The 13,381-nt window shown below is 57.4% G+C and overlaps 1 protein-coding gene across 2 annotated transcripts in view; it reads left to right on the plus strand.

Moving 5' to 3' along the window:
* RCN3 (reticulocalbin 3) overlaps window positions 1-13,348 on the plus strand; it is a 13,701-nt gene extending 353 nt beyond the window's left edge. For both annotated transcript variants that reach the window (XM_084906189.1, XM_084906190.1), the window contains exons 2-8: window positions 182-429; window positions 2,945-3,147; window positions 3,977-4,149; window positions 9,043-9,103; window positions 11,985-12,184; window positions 13,052-13,184; window positions 13,218-13,348. In XM_084906189.1, the coding sequence (XP_084762315.1) occupies window positions 191-429; window positions 2,945-3,147; window positions 3,977-4,149; window positions 9,043-9,103; window positions 11,985-12,184; window positions 13,052-13,159 (984 nt within the window). In that variant the 5' untranslated portion in view covers window positions 182-190 and the 3' untranslated portion in view covers window positions 13,160-13,184; window positions 13,218-13,348. The remainder of the gene's footprint in view (window positions 1-181; window positions 430-2,944; window positions 3,148-3,976; window positions 4,150-9,042; window positions 9,104-11,984; window positions 12,185-13,051; window positions 13,185-13,217) is intronic.
* Window positions 13,349-13,381: the final 33 nt, after the last annotated feature.

A 13,381-nucleotide genomic window follows, 5' to 3' on the forward strand; every position in this document is an offset into this window, starting at 1 on the left:
CCTCCGAGAACCCAGCCCTCCTCCCCTCCTCCCCCAGCCCTTCTTGAGCCCAAAACTTTGCCGCCAGCTACCTACCATCCATCGCTCTGTCCTTTTCTAGGGCTCCCCTCCCCCCATCCTCCTGTCTGTTCTCTGCCTTTTCCCCTGTGACCCCTGATGCCTAGTCTCCGCTACTCTGCAGGGCCCGAGGATGCGGCGACCGTCACTCCTGCTGCTGCTCTTGCTGCTCAGGCACGGGGCCCAGGGCAAGCCCTCCCCGGAGGCCAGCCCGCACGGCGAGGCGCGGGTGCACCACCAGGCCCCCCTGAGCGAGGCCACTCACGATGATGCCCATGGGAACTTCCAGTACGACCACGAGGCTTTCCTGGGACGAGACGTGGCCAAGGAGTTCGACCAGCTCAGCCCAGAGGAGAGCCAGGCCCGCCTGGGGTAGGAGAGAGAGGGGGCTGGAGGACTCCGGGTGTCATTTACAGCAGGGAGGTCAGGGGGTGAGGCAGTGGGAGGGCTGGGAGGGGATGTGTAGGAATAGCCTTCCAGGCAGAGAGACAGCAAGTGCAAAGGCCCTGGGGCCTGGTGTGTGTGAGGGACAGTGAGGTCCGGGTGGGTGGACCCCGATGGGCAAGGGGAGAGGGTGGTGGTGGCAGAGGGGACAAAGGGGTGGGCTGGGGCCATAGTGGGGATTTGAGTTTTTCTCTGAATAAGGTGAGAACCCTGGGAGAGCTTTTGAGGGAGAATGTGATTGGCTTAGATTTTTTTTTTTAAGTACATTTTATTGATTTTTTTACAGAGAGGAAGGGAGAGGGATAGAGAGCTAGAAACATCGATGAGAGAGAAACATCGATCAGCTGCCTCCTGCACACCTCCTACTGGGGATGTGCCCGCAACCAAGGTACATGCCCTTGACCGGAATCGAACCCGGGACCCTTCAGTCCGCAGGCCGACGCTCTATCCACTGAGCTAAACCGGTTTCGGCGATTGGCTTAGATTTTAATGGAATCCTTTAGGTTCCTGTCTGGGGAATAGACGAGACCCGTGGTCGGCAAACTGCGGCTCGCGAGCCACAGGCGGCTCTTTGGCCCCTTGCGTGTGGCTCTTCCACAAAATACCACGGCCTGGGGGAGTCTATGTAGAAGAAGTGGTGTTAGAAGAAGTTTAAGTTTAAAAAAATGTGACTCTCAGAAGAAATTTCAATCGTTGTCCTGTTGGTATTTGGCTCTGAGGACTAGTGAGTTTGCCGACCACTGGAGAAGACCCATCGAGGAAGGGGCGGCAGTAGTCCAGGGGGAGACAAGAGCGGAAGGCGCCCCGACCAGGGTGGCGGTGGCTGTGGTGGCCAGGCCTCTGACTGGGAGACTGTGCATGGACGGGGTTGGGTGGAGGAGGGATGAGGGAGGAAGAGCAGTGGGAAGCGAACACACTCAGCATAGCACTTACTGCAATGCCAGGCACTGTTCTAGGTCTTTCCACGGGTGAGCTAACGTATTCCCCGCGGAGGGGGAAACTGAGGCACAGAGAGGTTTAGTGACCTGCCCGCAGTCACACAGCCAGGAAGAGGAGGCTTCAGAATGTGGACCTAGACCATTTGTCTGTGGATCCCACGCTCTGCACAACAGCTCGAAGCTCAGGGTAGAGCGTGTGTGAGAGTCTTGGGGACAAAGTCCGTCCCCCACGGATCCCAGCAGAGACTGCCTGGCCCAGGAGGGGCCGCAGGGGCTAAGAAGGGACAGTGACAGATAAGGCTCCTTGAGATTAGCGGTTGGGCGCGAACCCAAACGGGGGAGGGGGGTGGGAGAGGTGTGGGCGTGGCCAAGGGAGCGGGAAGGGGCCTGGGAGTCTGTCTACTGGGGAGACCTGAGACACGGGGTGTGGGTGGGACCTCCTGGGGTTTGACATGCGCTGGTGGGGAGGGAGGGAGCAGCCCACAGGATCCGCCGGGAGCACGAGGAGGGGCGGGGGGAGCCGAGCCCGCGAGGTTGCGGGTGATGGTCCTAGGACCTAGGTCAGTGCCTGGTAACGGGAGAAAAGGGTGGGGGGCGCATCCTGGGGCAGGACTGGAGGAAGGGGGTCCTGGAATGGACCGGCCCATCCCGGGAGGAGGCGGAGCGGGAGGCAGGTTAGAGGGAGGGTCATCAGACTGGCTCTGCGGGGAGGGGGGGGAGGGTCGGGGCCTGAGGCAGCGAGGGGTTATGGCTTTGTCAGTTGTTCAGAGGCAGGCTTTTGTTGTGTTTTTTTAAAAAATATATTTTATTGATTTTTTACAGAGAGGAAGAGAAAGGAATAGAGAGAAACATCGGTGAGAGAGAAGCATCAATCAGCTGCCTCCTGCACGCCCCCACTGGGGATGTGCCCGCAACCAAGATACATGCCCCTGACCGGAATTGAACTCGGGACCTTTCGGTCCGCAGGCCGACGCTCTATCCACTGAGCCACACCGGATTCGAACGGGCTTTTAATTTTTTGTTGTGGAGACTATTGCTAGAGGCAGTCTTGGGACAGGAGCCCTGCGGGCCAGGGGCACAGTGGGACGCCCTTCCCGCTGTCCCCACTCCAACAAGGACCAGTGGGACTAGGACCAGCTGGACAGGGAACTCGGCAGGTCAAGGGGCGGGGCCAGGGCGAGGGGCGTGACTTCGGGTTGTCTTAGGCTCCTCCCCCACCTGGGCGTGTCTTGGGCCACAGCACCAGCCACAGGCCCTCTGGGTGTTGGAATGGGCCAATCGCCTCTTGGGGGCGGAGCCTTGGTTGAAGGGGCGGATCCCTGTGGTGGGCGTGGCCTCCGGATTGACATGTGCCTCCCCCAGTTGGCGGACGGGCTCTGGACCTTATCCTTAGTAGGAGGTGTGCCTCTAGGGGGCGTGGCTATCTATGAGGGCGGGGCCTGGACCACGGGATGTCCCTGGGTAGGCGGGTCCCGAGATTGACGTGCTCCCTGCCCCGTCCCCAGGCGCATCGTGGACCGCATGGACCGGGCGGGGGACGGGGACGGCTGGGTGTCGCTAGCCGAGCTCCGCGCGTGGATCGCGCACACGCAGCAGCGGCACATACGGGACTCGGTGAGCGCGGCCTGGCACACGTACGACACGGACGGCGACGGGCGAGTGGGTTGGGAGGAGCTGCGCAATGCCACCTATGGCTACTACGCGCCTGGTAGGCGGCGAGACCCCGACCTTTCTGACCCCTCATAGTGAGAACCTTTGGCCCATTAACTAGAACCTCTGACCTTTGGCCCCTGGTACTTGACCAGGGTCTACGCCGAAGACCCTATCACCCTGAGACCACCCATCCCCGACTTCTGGCGTCTCTGTCTGGCATCCACAACCTCTCTAACTCTGGGACCCGGGGACTTCAGATCCTGGACCAGGGACCTCTACCTTCCATGCCCCTGACCTCTGACCTCTCATCCTGAGAACCCCAAAGCCGTTTATCCTGCCCATGAACCAGTGGGTTCCCTCCTCCCTGTGCCCATGCCCCAGCCCTGGGCCCCTCTGGCTCTTGTTCTCTCCCCCCTGTACCCTCTGCCCGGCCTGTCCCTCGTCTTTCCACCCCCAGAGCTCCCGCTGACCTGCTGCTGCTCACAGCCCCTGGGACCCGGCTCCTCAGCCTCCCCGCCTACCCTCCAGCTTTGTTCTCCTGCACTTTCTGGCCCGGTCACATTCTTCAAACCTCCACACTGCGCACATCCTGTTCCCTCTGAAAATGCCCTTCCCCTCCTCTCTGCCCAGCAGCCTGCGGCAGCATCACCTCAGACGTGCCGCTTTTGGCGGGACAGTCCCGATTTTTAACAATCTGTTCCGATTTAATCATTCGGTGGGACTGTCCCACCAAAAGCGGGACGTCTGGTCACCTTACCCTAACCCTAACCCTAACCCTAACCCTAACCCCCCCACCCCCCAGTTAGGCCCCTTTTGCCTCCTCTTCGGCCTGCCTGGCACCCAGGAAAGCCCCTCTCAGCCGCCCCCCCCCCCTCCCGTCCCAGGCGAGGAGTTCCATGACGTGGAGGACGCCGAGACCTACAAGAAGATGCTGGCGCGCGACGAGCGGCGCTTCCGCGTGGCCGACCAGGACGGGGACCTGCTGGCCACGCGGGAGGAGCTGACGGCCTTCCTGCACCCCGAGGAGTTCCCGCACATGCGGGACATCGTGGTGGCGGTGAGTGAGGCCGGCCTGCAGCGCTTACCCCGGGCGGCCCCGTCCCCTGGCCCCTGGCACCTGCCCCGGGAGACCCCAGGCCGCCGGTGCCAGTCCGTGGAGGGGGCCATGTCCTTTCCCACCCTGACCCTCCAGGGTCACCACTGGTGGAAGGATTTTTAAAAATATATATATTTTATTGATTTTTTTACAGAGAGGAAGAGAGAGGGATAGAGAGTTACAAACATCGGTGAGAAAAGAATCATCGATCAGCTGCCTCCTGCACACCCCCTACTGGGGATGTGTCCGCAACCAAGGTACATGCCCTTGACCCGAATCGAACCCGGGACCCTTCAATCTGCAGGCTGACACTCTATCCACTGAGCCACACCGGTTTCGGCTGTGTGCATTATTTAAATAGGTAGCATAGTGATGTGGTTAAACGCCCACAAGATGCAAACAAGGTGAACAGTCTTCTTTATTTTTTTTTTAATATATTTTATTGACTTTTTTTTACAGAGAGGTAGAGAGAGGGATAGAGAGTTAGAAACATCGATGAGGAGAATCATCCATCAGCTGCCTCCTGCACACCCCCTACTGGGGATGTGCCCGAAACCAAGGTACATGCCCTTGACCGGAATCGAACCTGGGACCCTTCAGTCCGCAGGCCAACGCTCTATCCACTGAGCCAAACCGGTTTCGGAGAACAATCTTTTCTCCCATGTCCTACCCTGTCCCCCGCAGTCCCGTCCCCACAGGTGACCCCTCATGTCTCCATCCAAAGCTGCTTGGAGGGTCTAAGGCAAAGCTGTTAGGATCCAGGGCTCTGAGGCCAGAGGCCTGGTTTCAGGTCCCAGCCCCGCTGTTCCCGGCTGTGTGGCCTGGGGCAGGTTACTGAACCTCTCTGGACCTGAATGTCCTCCTCTGGGAGGGACGGCACTGATTGTGATCCCTCTCCGGAGGGCGGTAACAGGACTGGATGAGTGCATGCCTGCAGCACTGTAACACCGGCCTGGGCAAATGCTCATTATGTCATTTTACACACACGTGTCAGTACTTACAGGGTAGGAATCGCTGGATCCTGGGGATCAGAGATTATTTTATTTATTTATTTATTTATTTATTTATTTAAATATATTTTATTGATTTTTTACAGAGAGGAAGGGAGAGGGATAGAGAGCTAGAAACGTCGATGAGAGAGAAACATCGACCAGCTGCCTCCTGCACAGCCCCCACCAGGGATGTGCTCGCAACCAAGGTACATGCCCTTCACCGGAATCGAACCTGGGACCCTTCCGTCTGCAGACCGACGCTCTATCCACTGAGCCAAACCAGTGTCGGCTATTTATTTATTTTTTAATGATTCCAGAGAAGAAGGGAGAGGGAGAGAAAGATAGAATCATCAACGATGAGAGAGAATCATTGATTGGCTGCCTCCTGCATGCCCCACACTGGAGATTGAGCCCACACCCCGGGCATGTGCCTTGACTGGGAATTGAACTATGATCTCCTGGTCCCATAGGTCAATGCTCAACCACTGAGCCACATGGGCCAGGCAAGCCCACATTACGTCAGCGTGATTGTCTGTGGCAGCCCTAGGCGGTGGCTGTCACCTGTGTTTCACAGATGGGGAGGGTATCTGGGCACCGAGGTGCCTCTCCCAGAAGCCCCCGGACGAGAAGTGGCACAGCCTGGATTTGAACCCAGGCCATTGAATCCGTGGCCTCAACCTAGAACCCATGTCCAGTGAACTACCGTGTTTCCCCGAAAATAAGACATTCTCCGGAAGTAAGACCTAGCGCATGGGAAGATAAGACATCCCCTGAAAATAAGACCTAGCGCATCTTTGGGAGCAAAGATTAATATAAGACACTGTCTTATTTTCGGGGAAATGGGGTAGCATCTGTAGGCAAACCCAGCCCGCAGGATGTTTGAGCAAGCCAAGCTTTATTGTAACAGCCACGCCCACTTGCTTACATATGCTTCAACTGTGAAGTGGAGTCCGTTCAACAGAGAGTATACAGCAGGCAACAGAGAGTATACAGCAGGCAAAGCCGAAGATACTGCTAGAGGCCTGGGCACGAAATTCATGCCCTCGGTGGGGGGGTCCCCTCAGCCGACCTGGGCTCTTGCAGCCCCAGAGCCCTCAGCGGATATCCTACTAACTGTCCTAAGACAGTGGTCGGCAAACTGCGGCTCGCGAGCCACATGCAGCTCTTTGCCCCTTGAGTGTGGCTCTTCCACAAAATACCACGGCCTGGGCGAGTCTATGTTGAAGAAGTGGCGTTAGAAGAAGTTTCAGTTTAAAAATTTTGGCTCTCGCCCTAGCTGGTTTGGCTCAATGGACAGAGTGGTGGTCTGCGGACTGAAGGGTCCCGGGTTCAATTCCGGCCAAGGGCACATGCCCAGGTTGTGGGCTCAATCCCCAGTAGGGGGCATGCAGGAGGCAGCCGATCAATGATTCTCTCTCTTCATTGGTGTTTCTATCTCTCTCTCCAACGCCCTTCCTCTCTGAAATCAATATATATATATATATATATATATATATATATATATATATATATATATAAATTTGGCTCTCAGCCAAGACTGGTTTAGCTCAGTGGATAGAGCGTCGGTCTGCGGACTGAAAGGTCCCGGGTTCGATTCCGGTCAAGGGCATGTACAATGGTGGCGGACACATCCCCGGTGGGGGGTGTGCTGGAGGCCGCTGGTCGATGATTCTCTCTCATCGATGTTTCTAGCTCTCTATCCCTCTGTAAAAAAATCAATAAAATATATTTATATAAAAAAAATTAGGCTCTCAAAAGAAATTTCAATCATTGTCCTGTTGACATTTGGCTCTGTGGACTAATGAGTTTGCCGACCACTGGGCCACTGTCCTAAGACATCAGATAGACATCTTTAGCACTGCCCCCATCACTGCGCTCGCCAGCCATGAGCCCGGCTTCTGGCTGAGCGGTGCTCCCCCTGGTGGCCAGTGTGTGTCCTAGGGACCGGTCTTTCCGCTGTTCAGCCGATTTGCACATTAGCCTTTTATTATATAGGATCTGGCCCTTTCCGGAAAAAGTTTGCCAACGCCTAGTCTAAACTCTGCTGTCGCCAGGACCGGTTTGGCTCAGTGGATAGAGCATCGGCCTGCGGACTGAAAGGTCCCGGGTTCGGTTCCGGTCAAGGGCATGTACCTTGGTTGCGGGCACATCTCCAGTGGGGGGTGTGCAAGAGGCAGCTGGTCCATGTTTCTCTCTCATCGACGTTTCTAACTCTCTGTCCCTCTCAATTCCTCTCTGTGTAAAATCAATAAAATATATGAAATAAATAAATAAATAAAATAAACTCTGCTGTCATCACTCCCATCCGTGGACAGTGAGCACAGATTTCAAAACGTGACTTTTAGCCCAAATTGTGCTCTAAAAGAGGAACTAAGGGAAAGTCGCTTATAGTAACTAAGTCAGCATGTGCTTTAGAGTTATCAGATTCAGCAAATAACATAGGACACTCAGCTCCACTGGAATTTATAACAAAACATTTCGTGGAAGCGGAGCCCACGCGGTATCTGGGATTGGTGTAGGTTTATCTCACGTACTATTGGGACGTACTTTTACCAAAAAAAACCACGATATATCTGAAACTGAAGTGACAGCATCCCGTCCTCCAAGGAGATCCCGAATATTGTGCCGGACAGACTTTTCCTGAAGAAGGATTTGTGGGAAAGTTGGATGTAACTGAGAGTCCTGTATTTGATCAGTCGATCCTAAAATTGCTGATTTGGCCGGAAGACAGGCTGGAGTGTCAGGTGCCTGTGCGGCCTCACAGGGAGTGAGTTTGAATGCAAAAAAATGAGGAACAGAAGCTGTTTGCTCAAGAAGCGAAGGGGAAAAAATAGAGCAGAGGTTTGGAAAGTGTGTCAAATGTCAGATAGCACACCAGCTGAGTTGGTGTCTAGGTTCTGCCTTTAAAAAAATTTTTTTTTTAATTTTTATTTATTTTACAGAGAGGAAGGGAGAGGGATATTTATTTATTTATTTATTTATTAATATATTTTATTGATTTTGTACAGAGAAGAAGGGAGAGAGATAGAGAGTTAGAAACATCGATGAGAAAGAGTCATCAATCAGCTGCCTCTTGCACACCCCCTACTGGGGATATGCCCGCAACCAAGGTACATGCCCTTGACCGGAATCCAACCCGGGACCCTTCAGTCCCCAAGCCAACGCTCTATCCATTGAGCCAAACCGGTCTCGGCGGGATAGATATTTAAAAACATCGATGAGAGAGAAACATCGATCAGCTGCCTCCTGCACACCTCCTACTGGGGATGTACATGCCCTTGACCAGAATCGAACCCGGAACCCCTCAGTTCCCAGGCCGATGCTCTATCCACTGAGCCAAACTGGTCAGGGCTGCCTTTTTAAAATAAAAAAAAATTATTAAATACATTTTTAATGTATTCAGAGAGGAAGGGAGAGGGAGAAAGAGACAGAAACATCAATGGTGAGAGAATCGTGGATTGGCTGCTTCCTGCACGCCCCCTACTGGTGATCAAGCTCGCAACAAGGGCATGTGCGCTTGACCAGAATAGAACGGGGGATCCTTCTGTCCCCAGGCCGAGGCTCTATCCTCTGAGCCAAACCACCAGGGCTAGACCCCGCCTTTTAAAGGGAAAGAGGCCCCTGCCCCGGGAGAGTGCGGGCTGGGGCATGAGAAAGTCAGGCATGCGAAATCGCTCTCGCGTGGACCAACCTGTGCATCAGGCATCTGGGTCCCTGGCCCCATCCCGCCCCCCTCCACTAAGTGCAGGGCGGGCCTGCGTTGTTATGGCACCCCCAGAAAGCCCCCAAATGTGCCCCGTGGAGACTGCTCTGCTCCGAGGTCTGGTCCCAGGGGCCGGCCCTGATGCCCCCCTCCCCGCAGGAGACGCTGGAGGACCTGGACAGGAACAAGGACGGCTACATCCAGGTGGAGGAGTACATCGGTGAGCGCCCCGCCTCTCCCTGGGGTGCTGGTCCCTCCCGCCCCTGGCAGCCCCGGGCATCGTCTCCCCTCGGAGGGCAGAGGGGGGCGCTGCTGAGTGCATCCAGCACCGGACAGTGGGACTGAGCCTGCAGCCCGGGTGTGAGGGCGGAAGGAGGGACAGGTGAGGCCGGAGTGGGGAGGGATTAGGAATTTATTCCGTCGTCCGCACACCGGGTGGCTGAGCCAGGATGGCTCAGTGAGGGCGTCAGCGGCTTTGAAAGGGCTTTTGGCGAGTTTTTCTGAGCGGAGCCGTCTCTGTGCAGACCCGGAGGGGAGAGAGAGTGGAATGTGGTCTCAGCAAAGGGACTGTCCACAGGGAAATGGCCTGAAAAGCCAGTTTCTAGGGTAGGTATATCGATCCAATTGCTCCATCAGACCTAACACCGGGCAGGTGCCATTGACCGGAATCGAACCCAGGACCCTTCAGTCCACAGGCCAACACTATTCACTGAGCCAAACTGGACGATTTTTAAATTAATATGTATATATTAATATCTATATTTTTATAGATATTATAATATCTATATATTTTAATCTGCCTTCTGCATGCCGCCTATTGGGGATCGAGCCCAGAATCTGGGCATGTGCCCTGACTGGGAATCAGCTGGGGACCTCTTGGTTCCTGAGCCTCCCTGGCCAGACTCCATTGTTTTTTGTTTTGTTTTGTTTTGTTTTAGAGAGAGTGGTTGGGAAGGAGGGAGTGGGGGAGAGAGAGAGAAGGGGAGAGAAGACCATCAATTTCAGAGAGACACACCCATTGGTTGCCTCCTGAACACACCCCAGTTAGCTCTGGGGAGGGGCTGGGATGGAACCCAACCCTTTGTTTCATGGACCGGTGCTCTAACCATTGAGCACACTGGCCAGGCAGAATTGTTCAAAGGTTGAACACATTTTTCTATAGGACGTTTTTATGGGACAAACAGCAGGCAGGTGGGGCATTTTTACGTAACCTGATTTAAACACATTTTGGTGATTGACTTTAGAGAGAGAGAGGAAGAAAGTTTTTTGTTTTTTTTGCAAGAAAGAACTCGAGCATCACAGTTGAATCATAGCAGGAGCTGATACAGTCTGTGGTGACTGTGGTTAACACCTTGTAAATTCATTTAATCGCCACAGCAACCCTGCGAGACGGGAATTACCCCAGTTTTCGGATAAGGAAGCTGAGGCGCAGAGGGAAAATCCCGGACTGAGGCCGCCTGCCAGGCAGCTGGAACAGGATTAGTCCAGGCAGCAGACCCTGGGGTTCTGTCCTGACATCCACGCCGTAGGTCCCTGTGGGGCTCCGGGGACAGAGACAGGGCTGAACCCCAGGATCCCCCCCCCCCAAAGAAATGTGATTTCGTCCTGCGGGGTGGTGTGGGGAAGGACATGAGGGAGGCGTACTGAGGGGGCAATTGTCCCAGCATTAAGAAGGGTTCAGCAATCTGGAGAAAGGCTGTGCATAGATTAGGTAGGAATCCAGAGACGCAAGATACTTTTTAAAAATATATATATTTTATTGATTTTTTTTTTTTTTACAGAGAGGAAGAGAAAGGGATAGAGAGTTAGAAACATTGATAAGAGAGAATCATCCATCAGCTGCCTCTTGCACACCTCCTACTGGGGATGTGCCTGCAACCAGGGTACATGCCCTTGACCAGAATCAAACCTGGGACCCTGCAGTCCGCAGGCCGATGCTCTATCCACTGAGCCAAACTGGTTTCGGCAAGATACTTTTAAAAAATATATATATATGTTTTATTAATTTTTTTTACAGAGAGGAAGGGAGAGGAATAGAGAGTTAGAAACATCAATGAGAGAGAAACATCGACCAGCTGCCTCCTGCAAATCCCCCACTGGGGATGTGCCTGCAACCAAGGTACATGCCCTTGACTGGAATCGAACCTGGGACCTTTCAGTCCGCAGGCCGATGCTCTATCCACTGAGCCAAACGGGTTAGGGCCAAGATACTTTTGAAAGGCATTGGGGGTCAGAGGAGCTTTTTAGCTAAAGGAGCTAAGTTCTAAGTTCTCTCCATCTCAGGACCCCTTGCTTTTTATCGACGCAGTTTGTCCCAAGGCAAGGTGGAGATGTACAGCTTCAAAGGGTACGGTTTCCTACAGAAGCATTTTCAGATGGAAGAGTAGCTTATGGCTTTTCAGGTGTTTGGCCAGTCGGAGGCAGTAACATGTAGATTAAGAAGCTCTGAGCTTGTCTGGCAGCAGTCATCCTATTCAGGTTTGGGGGAAGTGCCTTCCGGCTGCTCCCGCGGGGGATTTACGCATGTGGCTCAGCCCTGGTTGAGCCCCCAAGTTCCCTCACCCTTTTGATGAGACTCTTGCAGTTACGACACGCTGGAACTGGCTTCCAGCAGGCAGTGTGGGTCCTGACCCCGATGGGGGGGGGGTGTCGGGAGAGGTGGGGGTGCCCCGTGCTTATGGGTTCAGGTTCTGGAGCCAGCCTGCCTGGTGCCCCGCCACCCCCCAGCCACGTGACTGGAAACAAGTCCCTCCCTCCTCTGAGCCCCCCCCCCTCATCTGGGGTGGGGGTGTGAGGCACCCCCCACCTAGGGCCACGTACAGTCCACAGAAAGGCCCATCAGTGGCTGAATGGACAGACAAAGGGAACAGATCTAAGCCAGGGGTCGGCAAACTGCGGCTCACGAGCCACATGCGGCTCTTTGGCCCCTTGAGTTTTTAGCAAAGGCCAGCTGGGGAGGACCCGGACTGAGTCAATAACAATGGACCTGCCTGTGTGGTTGGATGAATGAACTGGCAGCCAGGTCCATGTCGCCGATCCCATCAGAGGGGGGGGCGGCCTGGCCTCCGCTCAGTCCCCGGCCCCTCCGCCCCTCCCCACAGCGGACCTGTACTCGCCCGAGGCCGGGGAGGAGGAGCCGGCCTGGGTGCAGACGGAGCGGGAGCAGTTCCGGGACTTCCGGGACCTGAACCACGACGGGCGGCTGGACGGCAGCGAGGTGGGCCACTGGGTGCTGCCCCCCGCCCAGGACCAGCCGCTGGTGGAGGCCAACCACCTGCTGCAGGAGAGCGACTCCGACAAGGTGCGGGCGGCGCCGGGAGGGGACGGGGCCCGGATGAGAGGGGGCGGGGCCCGGATAGAGAGGGGGCGGGGCCCGGACAGAGGGCGGGGCCCGGAGAGGGGCGGGGCCCGGAGAGAGGGGGAGCGGGCCCCCCCCGACAGAGAGGGGGCGGGGCTGGAGAGGGGGCGGGGCCCGGAGGGAGGGAGAGGGGGTTCCGGAGGGAGGGGACGGGGGCCCGGAGGGAGAGGGGGCCCGGAGGGGGGGGATGGGGGCCCGGAGGGGGGGGATGGGGGCCCGGAGGGGGGGACGGGGGCCCGGAGGGGGGGACGGGGGCCCGGAGAGGGGGGACGGGGGCCCGGAGGGAGAGGGGGGCCCGGAGGGAGGGGGGCGGGGCCCGGAGGGAGGGGCGGGGCCCGGAGGGGGGGGACGGGGGCCCGGAGGGGGGGGACGGGGGCCCGGAGGGGGGGACGGGGGCCCGGAGAGGGGGGACGGGGGCCCGGAGAGGGGGGACGGGGGCCCGGAGGGAGAGGGGGCCCGGAGGGGGGGGACGGGGGCCCGGAGGGGGGGACGGGGGCCCGGAGGGAGGGGCGGGGCCCGGAGGGGGGGGACGGGGGCCCGGAGGGGGGGACGGGGGCCCGGAGGGGGGGACGGGGGCCCGGAGAGGGGGGACGGGGGCCCGGAGGGAGAGGGGGGCCCGGAGGGAGGGGGGGCGGGGCCCGGAGGGAGGGGCGGGGCCCGGAGGGGGGGGACGGGGGCCCGGAGGGGGGGGACGGGGACCTGGAGATGGGGGACAGGAACCCAGAGGGGGGGACGCAGAGACCCGGGGCCAGTGGTGGGTTCGGAGGGCCTCGCCTGCAGCGGTCTGAGCGGCCCCTGCCTCTGCCCCAGGACGGGCGGCTGAGCAAGGCGGAGATCCTGGGCAACTGGAACATGTTCGTGGGCAGCCAGGCCACCAACTACGGCGAGGACCTGACCCGCCACCACGACGAGCTGTGAGCGCGGTGACCGGGGCCTGGCCGGGCCGGCCTGCAGGACGCGGACACAGCCCGCCCGCCCCGGGCTCCCACCGACACACCGGCCGGTCCGCTCCTGGAGACACCTCAGCCCCTCAGCCCCTCATCCCCCCTCAGCCCCCTCATCCCCTCAGCCCCTCATCCCCTCATCCCCTCATCCCCTCAGCCCCTCAGCCCCTCAGCCCCTCAGCCCCTCATCCCCCCT

This window comes from Pipistrellus hanaki (assembly GCF_964339955.1).
Source record: "Pipistrellus hanaki genome assembly, chromosome: 15".
Lineage (NCBI taxonomy): Eukaryota > Metazoa > Chordata > Mammalia > Chiroptera > Vespertilionidae > Pipistrellus > Pipistrellus hanaki.